This window comes from Drosophila teissieri, chromosome 2L, assembly GCF_016746235.2.
Source record: "Drosophila teissieri strain GT53w chromosome 2L, Prin_Dtei_1.1, whole genome shotgun sequence".
Classification (NCBI taxonomy): domain Eukaryota; kingdom Metazoa; phylum Arthropoda; class Insecta; order Diptera; family Drosophilidae; genus Drosophila; species Drosophila teissieri.
Window position 1 is genome coordinate 12139178 of NC_053029.1, and position 14141 is coordinate 12153318.

Genomic DNA, 14141 nt, shown 5'->3' on the forward strand with positions numbered 1-14141 from the left:
CTAGCTTAATATGTCTGCATATTTTTACACATCAATGTGTCAAGGGTTGAATATTTATATGAATGCATTTATCATCAACCACATGATATAAAATTTTCATAATTATTAATAATTACACTCCGTATACCTATATCTCGTTCCATGTACATTTATTTCAGTAATTCCAAATATTACACTTTTCCATATGTGAAGAATACCCCATTTAAAAATATAAGCGCAATACGGCCACACTGCCGTGCCATTTGAAATAAACGACTGTAAAGGCGCGTCGATCGTTAGCAAATGAGCGTGCTGTGAAAAATTCCATGAAAGATTTGCGAGTGCGTCGTGAGGATTGAAGAATAACACCGTGAATACCATTGCCACAAGGTAGGTGATCAACTGGAGCAAACGCTAAACGCTTTGAACTATAGGTAACTCGCAATTATACGTATTTATTCCGTCGACTGGAGTTTTGCACCCAGGACACACGCACACTCGCGCACTCACGATGTCTGGCCTCAAGAAATTCCAAAACACTGAGGAGTGGCGTCAGAAACTCCGCCAGTTCCTAATGACCGAGCGGTAAATACACATTCAAACCCATCCTTGGATAGTGTTGCACTAGTGTTCGATGAATCCGTAGACATTTACTTTCATATAAGCCACCTGCATGTCAAAAATTATAGAGAAACAGTCCGAATATATAGTACATACATACGATTTATTTGGGAAAACTAACAGTTTGCCTTTTCAGCTTGCCGAAGAAGACCGTGAAAATGGACGAATCTAAAGATATGCGTTACAGTTTGGAGATCGACGAGGATCTGAGGAGACCCTTCGAGGCGCGGGCCAAGAAAGTTCTGGCCGTTAATCCTGCTAGCCAAACGACTGTCAATCTCGGCGAGGAAACCATGTACGAGGGAGGTGCCTTAGAGCCCTTGGATGATGGCGATGATAGCTTCAGTGTCTTCGAGCGCATGTGCGACAAGACGGGCTCCGATCCGGACAGCACTCTTTTCCAATACCTGCACAGCGAGGACCGAAGTCAGGTGATGTCCAGGGCCAAGGATCGTAGCACCGACGATCAGAAGGAGATCGATGCACTGCGTCGCATGCTAGAGGCAGTGGGCACAGAAGACGAACTACTGGAGAACGAAAGTCCCGTCAAGGGGGTGGAGTGCACCCAGTTGGAGGACGTTGAGGCGCCGTCACGCTTCTGGGACAACACACTGGCCGGAATCGATGAGACTCCGTCCAGCACTGGGCTGACTCCAAAGTCATTGACCAAGGTTTCGCCGGTCAAAATGGTGGGTCTGCTTCGACCCTCGACCATCATCGAGGACAGCGAACTGGAGTCGTCGAATGTGTCTTCGCATACAAGCTTCCAAAGCGCTCGCACACTGAAGACAAATGCATCTAGTTGTTACGAAACAGCCACGGATAGTTCCCTTAGTGGAACACTCCTAAACGTCGATGAATTGTTCTACGCCGCAATTGCCAAGGCCAAGCCACCAGGAATGTCCAAGGGAGAGGAGCTGGAGCTTTTAAGCGATCTTCATGGCAGTCTAAAAGAGCTTGCCTCGCTTCCACAGGAGGAAGTGGAGGAGGAAGAAGACGAGATAGAGGATACAATAATCGAGCTGTCGTCTTCCGACGAAGATGAAGATGTGCAGATAGTTTCAGAAGTAAAACAAGAAGACATCTCCAGGGTATCATCAGTCCACGGAAAGGATCCCATTGAGCAGGAGCCAGCGGAGGAGAGCGTTGAAAATAAGGAAAACTCCTTGCATTTCAATGATACCATGGAAGAAATGCAATACATGATGCAAAAGGGTATGGAGTACATGGCCGGTGGGGCTCCACCAACCGCCGCAGCCAAGCCTGATAGCCCTGTGCTGACCAAACAAAGCACGTTCGTGGTTTCACCGAAGCCACAACCAAAATCACCGGCTGTAGCTTTTTTGCAGCCATCATTACCGCTGCGGTCCTCTAACAAGCCACAAACGGTTGTAGCATCGCCCAGCAAGGGTAAAAAGCTGACCAAGGTCGACCTCCCCATGGACTGGACCAAAAAGAAATTCTTCAGTGCAACCTCTGGTATTCCTCAACGTCGCCAGCACCAGATTAAACAGCCCTACGCCAACATTGTCAGTCCTATACGCACCTACACCCAGAAGTCTGGTACTGCTCCGCTTATGAGTACATTCCGTCCAACCAGTACTGATATGCTATCTACACTGGCCATCAGTGAGTTGGAGCAGGAGTCTCGCTTGTGTCACCCCAAACGGATTTTCGCAACAAAGGACGGAACATCGGAGTCGAGTGAAGCGGAGTCTCTACGGATCAAGGCAATCGATTTAACCGCTCACCTTCTTCCAAAAAAGGCTTACATATCCTCGGAGATCAAGCATGTAAGTTTAAATCTATATATGTATGTTAGGAATGATAAGTTTACATAATCTTAAAACATCCATTGAACAGGTGGTGGATGAACGAACTCCTGTTCCCATGCCGAAGGTACCTCAAATTCAAAAATACCTCAACTCCGCCGTGGAGCCCACTGTTATGCGCCATGATGGCAAAATGAAAATGCCCGGCGAGATAGCCCGCAACCCGTCTTCGACGCACATCCCACGTCGCGCCAATCACAGCCTGGCTGATCTGTCGCTCGCCTCGGGCGACGTGTCCTTATACACAATAAGAGATGCCCAAAAGTTTTAAGGTCCATAAAAGTACTTCACGCTCTTAGGCTTAATATTGCAACGATAATAAATGTATTGTATAACTAGTGCTAGTAAATGCCTTCGTTTTCGTTTCACAATGACAGCATCATCACTGAACTCGCGCCTGCGGTCCCTTCCACGCGCGATTAACCTTGGACTCTGAGGGTCTGCCCAGTTCGGTACAGATGTACCGACCCACTTGGATCAGTTTGTCAAGGCTCACGCCTGTATCGAGGCCCATGCCGTGCAGCAAGTAGACCACATCCTCGGTGGCTGCATTGCCTGACGCTCCCTTGGCGTAGGGGCATCCGCCCAGGCCAGAAACCGAAGAGTCCACCACCCGAATGCCATAGTCCAGGGAGACCAGTATGTTGCTTAGGGCCTGGCCATAAGTGTCGTGGCAGTGCACGGCCAGATCTTTAGCCGGAACGGCCTTGGTCACCTCATCCAGCATACGGCGCATTGTGCCTGGAGTGCCCACACCAATGGTGTCGCCCAATGATATCTCATAGCAGCCCATTTGGTACAGGGCTTCGACCACTTTGACGACGGCACTCGGCGCAACGGCACCCTCGTACGGGCAGCCAACCACAGTGGACACGTAGCCCCGGACGCGCACCCCATGCTTTTGGGCAGCCTTCAGCACAGGCTTAAAGCGTTCGATGGCCTCAGCTGCGGTGCAATTAACGTTTTTCAGCGAAAATGCATCAGATGCGGCTCCAAAGACTGCCACCTCTTCGGCTCCCGCCTCCAGAGCACTCTCGAACCCCTTTAGGTTGGGCGTGAGAACTGGATAGCTTATCCCAGGCACTTTGCGGATTCCTCTAAGCACTTCAGCATTGTCGCCCATCTGTGGCACCCATTTTGCGCTTACAAAACTGGTGGCTTCTATGGTCCGCAGTCCCGTTTCGGACAATTGGTTGATCAGCTCGATCTTGGTGGCTGCCGGCAGCAGTTTGGGTTCGTTTTGAAGACCATCCCGTGGACCAACCTCCACAATTCGCACCTGGTTGTTACCACCGCTTGTGACCGCCGTGCGCTGTTAGTTTTAAAATGATTAGAATCACATATAACACGCTTACCGCAGGGTTTTTCAATGAATTTACCTTTGTTGTAAGCGCAAGGATAGAGCGAATTGGGGCAATTCTCATTGCTATTTTTGTAAATAAAGGTTACGTATTTCTCTTCTTCTTTTCGCAGATAGCAGCTGATAACAGCCCACGATCGATTTGTTGTTTAATTTCGATAACCGATTTGCGCAACGAACTACCATCTCTAGCACCAAGGTGTAAACACATGTTTGTAAACAAACACGCATTTGGTAATTATTTTGTGTAATGGAACTAGCAGACGTATCTCCAGAAGATGAGGATGTGTTTCATTTTGAGACCGAGCACCTGGCCCTACGTGGCAACCAGTGCTATGCCAATTTGCTGCGCACTCTGGCCGTGCTGCAGGCACAAAGGATTCGGGTGCATCAGCAGATTGATGAATTGGAAGCCACACAAAAGATCTACTTGGAGAATCCACAGCATATGCTGGACAAACTGCGGAACAACGAGCCCTTGATAGCGGATAACTACATTACCACGGCCGTTCTACCGGACTTGCCGACTTTGTCGCCCAATGATGAGGAAAGGGGCACAAATGAGACACCAACGGATGCGTATTCATGGACACCAGAGACGAACAAGAATCGGGACAGAAGCAATGGGCGGTCGGAGAACTTCAATCGTTTGTGGACCAACGATGAGCAGCGTCGCTTGGAGCAGCTGCTCATCCAGTATCCGCCAGAGGAAGTTGAAATGCGCAGATTCGGCAAGATAGCAAAGGAATTGGGCAACAGAACGGCACAGCAGGTGTTCAGCCGCGTCCAGAAATATTTCCAGAAGTTGCACGATGCCGGCATGCCTGTGCCCGGTCGAATACCCAAGCATCGCCGTCCCGGCTTGAGTAAGCCGAAGGTAAACCTTCGCAAGTCAACCTTCTTCCCCGCTCAGAATATATCGCTACAAATGCCAGAGGACGATTTCAGATTTGATGATCTTCGCGTTCCATCACCTGCGAGCGATATGCTCTTAATGCCGGCATCCTCACAAGTCAAGATCGAACCAAAGACCGAATACGAATACATGGATGCCGATCTGAATGCAGAGGCCAAGCGCAAGCAGGACCTTTGCCTCAAGCTTCTATCGGCCATTCAGGACGAGAAACGGGAGATCGAGGACGGGTATGAGCCAGACTTCCTGGCAGCCAAGTGTGCCGAGTGCGAAGAGGCATCTGTGACACGGACCCAATGGCGTTGTAACAGTTGTTATTGTCACCTGAATCTTTGCGGAGATTGCCTGGCCAGTCAGCTAATTGAAGGGCGCTTTGAGCATTTAAGTCATGAAGTTGTAGTGGACCAAGAGTCATGATGCCCATTAAAGTTGAATATACTTGAGTACTTTTTACCAGACTTGCCTGGAAAGGTACACATTAAATATAAGGAGAATACTTTTTGAATATATTATTTTATTCATAAAAACTTTGTTTAACATTTTGTAAAATTTCTTAATTGCGCATTGGGTAGATGATTTCGGTAGAGATTGAATACGCTGGCGACGCTTTGCTTCAAACTCGGTAGCCAGCTGCCATGTTTCTTTGTCTAACGTATCCTTGCCGCGGGCGATACCCAGCAGCCGCGAGAGGACCAGCAATCCGTGCAGATCATCGGCATTACTTTTCACATTAGCTTTACGCATGTCCACGAAGTCCTGCTGGATCATTTCAGTGTGCTCCTCGCTAACTTTAAAGTCGCTAGTTCGCGCTGTGGTTAAGTACTTGCGAAATTGCTGCAGGCGTGATGGTTGCAGATAGTGGTGGGCTGCCTTTAGAGATTCATCAACGAGTTCCACGGCCTTAGCATCGGCATTAATTGGCAGCACAAAATCGCTCTGAAAACATCAAAATTGTGCTTCGTCGTATTATCATATTCACTTTCAAATACATCATAAATAGTTTCTTAAAGATGTAATAATTTATTTAGATAAATGTATATTCTTACCGGCAACATACTTCGTCCTTCACTAAGGACGAGAACTGGAATGTTTGCTTGGTAGTCTATTTGGTAATACTGGAAGTCGCACTTTAGTTCCTGGTTATTGATCAAGTGCGCCAAATGCTGGACGGCATGAACACCATTGGCCTCCAACTTGCCCTGTTGCATGCAGGTCTCGTCGAGCACTAAATGCGTATGAGGAGCCAACTGTAGTACGCCGGAAACCAGCTTGTTGGTCTCATAGTCCTTTCTGAAAGTACACATTAATATGTATTCAATGTTGTTTGTTCATTTCGCTAAGCCAACTCACTTTGGGGCAAAAGCAGCCGTGTTTAATGTAACGAGGGTCATAGGTAGGTAATGGCTGGCCGGCAACAGCAGCTCCAGAATATTATACAACTTTTTTGCATACGCCTCACAATCCTTAGGTAGATTACAAAGGTTAAGGGCGAACTTGCCGATGCTCTGCATCTCAGAACGGCTATAAACCGTAGATATTAGGTGGGAGAGCAGATACTCGGCGGACAGATCGTCATCAAAGAGGCAGAGTTTAAGAAGCATGCGTAGATCTTTGTGCACAGCGAGCTGGGATGGATACGCCTCCTCGCATATTTCCGTTGGCTGTCGAAGGCTTTTGTCCAGCAACGGATTTGCATGTGGCAGCACCTGAATACCGAAGGCATGTAGGCGGGGTATTAAAAAGGGCGATGGATGTGCTGCCTGCAGCTCACTCAAATTTTCACAATCGTCTATGTCCAGGGTAGTGGCGTCCAGCGAGGCATCTACTGACAGAAAGCCCACAAAGTCGACCAAAGAGTTAAGCTGGTACGTATCAAACTCCTCGTACACCTTTACCATGCATGCCATGCTGGGACGATCGGGCAAAGGCGAGTTAAGCAGGTATTCAGAGCCAAGAACAAAGGATTTGGAGGCGCCTGCTGGCTCGCTTTCTTTTTGAATCTCTTTAAGGCACGGTCTCTTGAAGGTGGTTTCGCTCGCACCGTCCACCTCCATGGCTTCCTGTTCACCCACAATAGCCCGCTTCTTGGCTGAGCTGGGAGATTGACCCAGACTGGCCAAATCGATCTGGGGACAGCACTGCTTCTCGTGCTCCTTGCTCCAGTCATTCAAGCCAGGCACAGAGACCACGAACATGGTTCGCCTCTCTCCATGCACGTTGCCATCGGCGTTGTAGTCGATCACTTCGCCAGTGGCCACTTTCAAGCAGTCCCTGTACTTTCCTTCCTGGATACGTTTGGTGCCGTCGGGGGACTTCACTTCGTAGCGCTCCAGGTAGATTTCCGGGTCCATCATGTCCTGGATCATGCCACGGAAACGCACCAAAGTCTGATCCTTCAGCTTGTGCAGTGGCGTGTAGTTGAGAAGGGGAATCGAGTGCCAGCGGTTGGGATCCTTGAGCAGGTCCTTAAGGGTAGCGCTGTCCGCTTGTTTGGCGGCCAGTTCATCGGGCGTGCTCGGCAGCTCCATGGCACAGGGCATTATCTAGTTAGTTTACGACTGAATTTGCGAAACCTCAAGACCTCCTTTGCAAAAAAACAACAGCTGCTTTGGCGCGCCAAAATCTGATTGCAGCATTTCAGTGATTGTCATCGAGGTGCCTATCGATAGCTGCCAGGGATGTCGAACTCTGCCGCAGAACGGATGTAGAGGCGGATGTGGACATCCGCAAAAAGTGTACAATTTGAGAATTACCAAAGAACTGCAGCGATGAACAAGAAGAAAAGCAATGTGTGGCAGTACTTCTACAAGACATCCGGTACAGTGGCCACCTGTCTCCTGTGCAACAGGAACTACTCGAGGAGAGGACGCGGCACAACCTGTCTGCGGAATCACCTGAAGAGCAAGCACCCACCAGAGTTCCTATCGCTATCCGGGGACATAAAGTACCTGGACATGGTGAAGAGCGAGATCTCCATCGGCTCGCCACAGCATCCCACAGCTCAGCTGGAATTACATCTTCATGTAAGTGAAATAGTACATAGATGTAGATGTACAGATGTGCATATGACAATATGTATGTACACAAACTATGCTAAAAGTGTACCTTATGGGTACCTTGGGGTACCTTTCCATTTAAGGCCAAATGTTCTGTCATGTGGAGATGGTTTCCCCAAAGTTATGTTTTGATTCAAATATAATTTCAGTGGGAGTTCCAATAGTGCTTGGAACATGTTCTTTTTTTTAATACTCTTTCATTCTTAACACTAATATAGGTACAGCGGATGCGGATTTTTATCCGCATGGGTCGAAAATGTAAATAAGTGATAAACCAAAAACCCGTTTAAGGCTAATATTCATAATAGTCTTAGTATTATATTTTCCTAATCCTATATTCTTTTTCACTAATCTAAATACATTATACATTATTCTATTGAACATTTTAGGAAACAGATTCAGATCCATTGGACACCGAGGACAATTCCTACAATAAACGCTGTGATGAGAAGTTGGCCCTCATGCTTTTGAATCACTCCTTTGAGTTTATTGAAGGACCAGGATTTGTCAATTTTATTAGGGCGCTGCAGCCAAGGTACACGATTCAGCCAAGGAGCTACTATGAGAAAATACTGTGTGAGGACATACACAGGAAAATGCATCTTCATTTAAAGCAACAGGTGGATCTGCTGGATGCCATATCGTTGTCAACGAGTCTCTGGCGTGGTGACAAGGGAGAAGGACTGCTGAGCTTGTCCTGCTCCGGAATATCAAGAGATTTCCAGACTCACCGCCTTCTGCTGAAATGCGAGGCATTGAATTATGAAAGCACTTCCAAGCTTGCATGTTGGACTCGGGATCTAATACCCAGTTTGGCCACTGAGGTGCCCAAAGAAAAGATTCATTGCATCATCAGGGACGAGATGACGGCTCTGCCAGGTTCCCTACCTGATTGCAATGTGCATCGCCTGCAGATGTGCGTTAGATTTGCATTGCAATCGAACGAATTACTGCAGAATCTTTCGTCCAAGTGCAAGCAAATAGTTGACCATTTTGCTTCGTCTAAGATGGCCAACGATCATCTGAAATTCATTCAAGAGATCCGCTTGACGCGAGACCCGTGCACACTCGTGCCCTACGATCCCTTCCAATGGAACTCTGCTTTTCAGATGATGAGCAGCGTGTTTCGAATGAAAGATGCTCTATGTCTGTACTGCGAAGAGTATAGTCTGGTCCAAATATATCCCGATGAATGGATAGAGATTGATTTGTGCAGCAAAGTAATGCAGCCGTGTGAAGAAACAATTAAGATATGGAGCAATCCGTCTACGACAACATCATCCGTAATCCCTCTGGTTGCCGCTTTGCGGGATTCTCTCCGAACGGATGTCCATAACTTTGTTTCCTCTGTGGTAAGTTGAAGTAGATTAATCCTTAAAATGTTGTCTAATGTTTTGAACGTCGTAGACTATATGCAGTTTCGCCAGAAAGTTGCTTGAGGAACTGGAAATGAAGTTCTCCCACATTACCAGCGACATCAAATTTTTGATGGCCACCTATTTCGATCCAAGGTATAAGCAAGCATTTTTTACCGAACGTGAGGAGCAGTTGGTGGCCAATGAAGTTTTGCTTCAGCTCGCTGGAGTTCCAGAGGATTGCAATGGTCAGCCACCGCTGAAAATAATCAAAGTGTCATCAACATCCTCCCAGAGGAATGAATCAAAGATCGATAGCATTCTGGATAGTATATTGACAACTGGAACGACGAATACTCAACAGCCGAATACGTCAATGGGCTCCCAGTCTCAGATTAAGAATCTATTATATTTGTACAACTCCGAGCCTAGAATCGATAGGAACATGGATCCCTTGATGTGGTGGAGGAACAACATAAAATATTGTTCCTTGTATGGCCTTGTTAGGAAATTTCTATCAGCACCAGCAGCAAGTGTGGTTAGTGAAACCCTATTTAGGAAATCGGCACATTTGTATTTCGACATGAAAGCGGGCTTGAACCCTGAAAGTGCATCAAAAATCTTGCTTATAAAGTCGAATTTCAGCTTTAGTAATTCGGACATCATTTGAGGTACAGTACTTTATGTAACTTAAACCTATTTATGTACATAATAGCTTTAATCTTAAAACTACTTGATCTCCCGGAAAATTAGATTTTGCACTTAAGCCGGTTATGACTGATCGGTTCGGGTCTTAGCCCCTGTAGTCAGGATCATTGTGTTCCTCTTCGTCTTCCTCCTCCTCCTCTTCTTCATCTAAATTATAAACACGTTTTTCATAAAGTTGACTCGAAATAAAATTGAAGTTATGTTATTCTTACCATGATCTCGACGTTTACGTGTGTAGGCTCGTTTGCTGGCGACGGGCGCCTGATCAGTTTCGCCATGTAGCAGGGAATTGCGATATAATATCAGCGGCTGCCATTCCTCAGCTCGGCTGGATGGCATTGCGGGTGGTATGATCTTGTCCAGGAAGCTCATGATCACCTTCTTGTCTTGCTTCAGGAGCTTGTAGTTGAACTCGTTCAAAACCTCCAGGAATAGCAAGCGCGTTGGAGCACGCACCGGATCGTCAGGCTCCTTGTTGGCAGCGAAATAAATGCCACCGCGATGAATAGCGGCCACTGATTCCCGGTTCTTTATTGCATCAAAACCAAATGTGAGGGCAAATCGCTTGGCCAACTCCTTGAGGTCCACAAACTCTTGCGAGCTCTTTGAAACTGATCCATCCTCACTCTGCTCCTGCAGACTCTTAAACACCGTGATCAGACTCAAAAGAAGAGTCATGGCGAAGTTCACTTTATTGATCTCACGGGCTTTTCCCAATGTGGCCTTAATTATGTCTCCATAGTCGTTGTAGCACTAAAATAATATACGTATTTAGTAACCCCGATATTCATAAGAAAGATAATGGATAAATCTTGAAACATGACAGCGATGGCGGTACTGATTTCAGGGATTTTCTCGTGCTCACTCACCTTGACATAATACTTGAAGATACTAGCTGCACGCATCGTTGGAATTATATTGTACACTACTAATTTGCAGTAGCAAGCCAAGAAATTACGCTTCTTATGCAGTTCCTCGATTCTGGTTTCATCCTGTGCTACATCTTGTTTAAGGGAAAATACATAGTGCTGCACGAAGTTGTCCAAGATAAGGTGCTCATCCATGCGCGACTTGTACTCCAAGCCGCGTATATGTTCAATCTCACTGCGAGCCAATTTGTCCGAGAAAATTATCAGGAGATCGCAGATGGACTGGTACGCCTGCAAATCATATTAATTTTTAAGTTTTCCCAAAAGTGATGTGTACATTTTATTACGAACCGCCTCTTGAATCTGAACTGTAGGTCCATCGCGGGTTAGTTCAAAGCAGGCTCCCATAAAGGTATCCAAATTGTTGCGCAGCTCAGCCACCACCTCGGTCACGTTAACTGACTCGCATTCGTTTTCTACGTACTGCAGTCCCCAACTAATTGAAAAGTAACAGGCCTCTATGCAATAGACTAAGGCTTCGTTGGGCAGGCAGCGATCGATGTTTTCTTTAGACTGCGCCTCCTCTACGTCCTGGAACAGGGACCTAAACAGCTCCCAGGGGTTAAGGTTGTGCGAGGAGTACAGAATAGAAAGGACCTTGAGAGTGATAGTTATGTTGTAGATGTCATCCTCATTAGGGGTCTCCTCGCCTTCGAAAACATTTTAAGAAAATAAGTAACATGGTTAAAGTAAAACATGTCTCCATGATATACCTTGTATAAGGTTGCGCCATTCCTCGATTGCGTCTTTGTACTTGTTGACAGCACTCTCGATAATGTTGGATCGGGCGATATTGCATCTGGTGTAGGTGGCACTTCCTTCGGCACATAGGCATTCTAGAGTTTTCGCGCAAGTTTCCAACACCTCGCGGCCTGTGTGCATGCTCATTACCTGATTGATGCGATCTAACAGTGCCTGAAGGTTGCCCTCTTGTCGGTTGGTGGTGTACAGATTGAGATCGAAGTACTGTGGAACTGCAAGGAGGTTGGCCAACTTTTCACTGTCTGCTTGATACTTTTCAAGCAAGGACGGAAGGGTAACAATGAAATGTTCGGTTAGCTTGGCCTTCTCATCTTGAATAGCCTTTAGCTCCTTGGCACTGAGCGTACATTTGCGATTGCTAGCGCGACCGACTGGAACTTCTCCAGTTGCTGATTGCTTAACGCTGCTGACCATGATCTCGATGAGTGTCGATTCCTGCTTGTTGTCGAGGACCTCTTCATTGGGCCCCGGCTCTTCCAAAAGCAGATCCGTCATACACTCCCAGTCCCTAACCATATCATTGCTATCGATAAAGGAGTCTACAAGGTAGGCGCCATGTTCGTGGAGTTCGGATTCAATGAAGAACTGCACCAAGTCCCGAACCAGCGGTGTATTGGGCATACGCACTTTTCCACGTTTGGTTTTTGTCTCTTCCATGTCGGCGGTTAAGTGAAACAGACGGACGTTTAAGAACTCAGCTGCTGCCTGAGCCACACCACGATGTGAAGAATAAACCAACTCGTACACAATTTCACAATCTTTGTCGGCCAAAATCTCTGGGTGGATTCTGCAATAAACATAAGCTTGGTGATAAAGATTCCCAAAAGAAAAAAAATTATTTAACTTACTTTAAGATACTGATAACCAGCTTGACGGCGTGAACAGAGACTTCAAACTCCTTGTCCAGCGTCATGGCCACAATCCTGTCCTTAAACTTTGACGTGAACAACTCAAGTTTTCCCTTGAGTTCATCCTTCTCGTACAGCGGCAGTAACGACTGCAAGCATCGCAGGCGCACCTCTCCGATCTTGTCGTGGAGCGTCCAACCGATATATTTTAGGTAAGAGTCGTCAAGAAAGTTTTGCGGATAGTTTTCCATCCAGATGCCGATCTCGGCCATACATATAGCTCGTATATCAGGCAGACTGTCTCTGTAGCGGTGAACAAACACCGACTTGAACATGTAGGTCAACATGCTCTTTATTTCGTCCATGTTTTCTTCCAATTCGGATCGTTTAGTCATAAGCGAGTCCAAACGGTCAGAAGCACGACGATCGCGAGACTAAACAATTATAGGATCAGTAATAGATTCCAAGTAGTTATTAGCAATCGTACCTTAACGCGTTCAGCTTCGAATTGCTTGGCGGCATTGTCAAAGTTATTCGAAACCAATAGGGCGACATCCACCAATGCGGTCATCAACTTCATGGCCGCCAGGGTGGCCGTGTGTCGAAAAGCTCGCACCTGCGAATCCGAAAGCCCCGTAAGCAGGGATATGACGTTGTCCATCAGAAACTGGTCGTAGATAATGGAGTACTGGCATTGCTTCACCAGTGTTTGCACAAAATCGCAGAAATTATTTTTAAACTTTCGCCACTGCGTTCCGGTCATGATCAGGGGATATTCGCCGCTTTCCTAAAATATTTTACGGTTGAAAAAGAAGCTTTAAGGATCTCTACAGCAAAATTACCTCGTCAAACTCCTCGGTCATGCGTCGGATAATAGATGTGTGATCCACAGGATACTGTATGTCCTCGGATATCTTGCCCTTGCAACCGCTAGCATTTATAAAAAACTGCATCAATGCCACCAGGGCCGTTTCTCGGTTTGCCTTGTACTGCTCAATCCATTGGTCAACAATGCTCTAAAAAGGGACGTCTGATTAGTACTTGATCAATATTAAGGCAATTGGTTTTCCTACAGCAATGGGGTTCTTCGAGTGTCGCACTATGTAGTACAAGCTGTTCTCGTCCGTGGTTATCTCCCGCTCATTGTCGATCCGCTCGTGGTGTCCCTTGTCCACGGGCTCCTTGCGCGGTCGTTCAACGCGTTCTTTGCGCTCTGTTGGCCCCTTGCGGGTGGCGGGAGTCTTTCGTTTGCGCGCGATTGGCGCGAAGAAGTCGTCCTCGTCATCATCAATTATGGGAGGTTTGTCCCGCACACCGCCCCGCGCTCGCAGCCTTGTCATCCGCTTGGTGGGACTGTCTGCATCCGAAGTGCTCTCATTCAGAGCATCGCTAAAAAACAGTTACATATTTTTTTTAGGGCAACACAAATGGTGGGAAAACAGAGAACTGTACCTGTGCAATTCCTCGTAGTCTGGAGGCGGATCATCCATTCGTATTCGCTTTCCCCCGCGACGCGCCATCATTTTTTGTATTTAACTGGTGTCTCACTGGTAATTAATGTTTTCAAACATTAAATTTTAAATTAAAAAATACAATTTGGGCAAAGCGTCCAATTGTTACAAGTGATGGCACCACCACCAAAATACAGCGCAAAAAATATCGATAGCCGCAACAAGAAACGAGGGATGCAACTAAGAAAAGAGTGTGGCTTAAATTTATAATAATTAAAAACTGCTTAAAAACTGTTTAAATTAAACATAAAGAAATGTATGTCTATC

The 14141-nt window shown here is 46.6% G+C and overlaps 6 protein-coding genes across 7 annotated transcripts; 3 read left to right on the top strand and 3 right to left on the bottom strand.

Moving 5' to 3' along the window:
• The first annotated feature begins 229 nt into the window (after positions 1-229).
• Positions 230-2781, top strand: LOC122612413. Of its 2 annotated transcripts, XM_043786018.1 has the most exons (4): positions 287-369; positions 453-564; positions 737-2393; positions 2464-2781. In XM_043786018.1, exons 2-4 carry the CDS (start codon positions 491-493, stop codon positions 2701-2703), a joined length of 1971 nt encoding a protein of 656 aa, XP_043641953.1. In that variant the 5' UTR covers positions 287-369; positions 453-490; the 3' UTR covers positions 2704-2781. The 2 variants fall into 2 exon arrangements, with proteins under 2 accessions (XP_043641962.1, XP_043641953.1); XM_043786027.1 differs by lacking the exon at positions 453-564 and having other exon boundaries at positions 230-369.
• Positions 2698-3943, bottom strand: LOC122612427 (hydroxymethylglutaryl-CoA lyase, mitochondrial). Its single transcript, XM_043786038.1, has 2 exons — positions 3812-3943; positions 2698-3744 (listed from the first exon to the last, which is right to left on the bottom strand). Exons 1-2 carry the CDS (start codon positions 3854-3856, stop codon positions 2815-2817), a joined length of 975 nt encoding a protein of 324 aa, XP_043641973.1. The 5' UTR covers positions 3857-3943; the 3' UTR covers positions 2698-2814.
• Positions 3944-3983: 40 nt separating this feature from the next.
• Positions 3984-5231, top strand: LOC122617598 (ZZ-type zinc finger-containing protein 3). The gene has a single exon (XM_043793521.1). The coding sequence runs from the start codon at positions 4043-4045 to the stop codon at positions 5120-5122; it is 1080 nt and encodes a 359-aa protein (XP_043649456.1). The 5' UTR covers positions 3984-4042; the 3' UTR covers positions 5123-5231.
• On the bottom strand, positions 5156-7344 carry LOC122611993 (mini-chromosome maintenance complex-binding protein). Its single transcript, XM_043785465.1, has 3 exons — positions 6056-7344; positions 5752-5995; positions 5156-5641 (listed from the first exon to the last, which is right to left on the bottom strand). The coding sequence occupies exons 1-3, from the start codon at positions 7243-7245 to the stop codon at positions 5156-5158; spliced, it is 1920 nt and encodes a 639-aa protein (XP_043641400.1). The 5' UTR covers positions 7246-7344.
• Positions 7334-9786, top strand: LOC122617589 (E3 SUMO-protein ligase ZBED1). Its single transcript, XM_043793510.1, has 3 exons — positions 7334-7728; positions 8151-9113; positions 9169-9786. Exons 1-3 carry the CDS (start codon positions 7420-7422, stop codon positions 9784-9786), a joined length of 1890 nt encoding a protein of 629 aa, XP_043649445.1. The 5' UTR covers positions 7334-7419.
• LOC122617579 (cohesin subunit SA-1) lies at positions 9756-13994 on the bottom strand. Its single transcript, XM_043793497.1, has 10 exons — positions 13816-13994; positions 13437-13752; positions 13206-13379; positions 12851-13150; positions 12364-12797; positions 11467-12302; positions 11045-11403; positions 10694-10984; positions 10037-10577; positions 9756-9971 (listed from the first exon to the last, which is right to left on the bottom strand). The coding sequence occupies exons 1-10, from the start codon at positions 13884-13886 to the stop codon at positions 9910-9912; spliced, it is 3384 nt and encodes a 1127-aa protein (XP_043649432.1). The 5' UTR covers positions 13887-13994; the 3' UTR covers positions 9756-9909.
• Positions 13995-14141: the final 147 nt, after the last annotated feature.

Coding starts and splice junctions, on each gene's coding strand:
- LOC122612413 (XM_043786018.1), top strand. CDS start 491: ATGTCTGGCCTCAAGAAATTCCAAAACACTGAGGAGTGGCGTCAGAAA. Junction 565..736: donor CAGTTCCTAATGACCGAGCG/GTAAATACACAT, acceptor TTGCCTTTTCAG/CTTGCCGAAGAAGACCGTGA. Junction 2,394..2,463: donor TATCCTCGGAGATCAAGCAT/GTAAGTTTAAAT, acceptor TCCATTGAACAG/GTGGTGGATGAACGAACTCC.
- LOC122612427 (XM_043786038.1), bottom strand. CDS start 3,856: ATGAGAATTGCCCCAATTCGCTCTATCCTTGCGCTTACAACAAAG. Junction 3,745..3,811: donor TCCTTGCGCTTACAACAAAG/GTAAATTCATTG, acceptor TAAAACTAACAG/CGCACGGCGGTCACAAGCGG.
- LOC122617598 (XM_043793521.1), top strand. CDS start 4,043: ATGGAACTAGCAGACGTATCTCCAGAAGATGAGGATGTGTTTCATTTT.
- LOC122611993 (XM_043785465.1), bottom strand. CDS start 7,245: ATGCCCTGTGCCATGGAGCTGCCGAGCACGCCCGATGAACTGGCCGCC. Junction 5,996..6,055: donor ACGGCTGCTTTTGCCCCAAA/GTGAGTTGGCTT, acceptor GTGTACTTTCAG/AAAGGACTATGAGACCAACA. Junction 5,642..5,751: donor AAGGACGAAGTATGTTGCCG/GTAAGAATATAC, acceptor TGATGTTTTCAG/AGCGATTTTGTGCTGCCAAT.
- LOC122617589 (XM_043793510.1), top strand. CDS start 7,420: ATGTGGACATCCGCAAAAAGTGTACAATTTGAGAATTACCAAAGAACT. Junction 7,729..8,150: donor AGCTGGAATTACATCTTCAT/GTAAGTGAAATA, acceptor TGAACATTTTAG/GAAACAGATTCAGATCCATT. Junction 9,114..9,168: donor ATAACTTTGTTTCCTCTGTG/GTAAGTTGAAGT, acceptor TGAACGTCGTAG/ACTATATGCAGTTTCGCCAG.
- LOC122617579 (XM_043793497.1), bottom strand. CDS start 13,886: ATGATGGCGCGTCGCGGGGGAAAGCGAATACGAATGGATGATCCGCCT. Junction 13,753..13,815: donor GACTACGAGGAATTGCACAG/GTACAGTTCTCT, acceptor ACTGTTTTTTAG/CGATGCTCTGAATGAGAGCA. Junction 13,151..13,205: donor TGACCGAGGAGTTTGACGAG/GTAATTTTGCTG, acceptor AAAATATTTTAG/GAAAGCGGCGAATATCCCCT.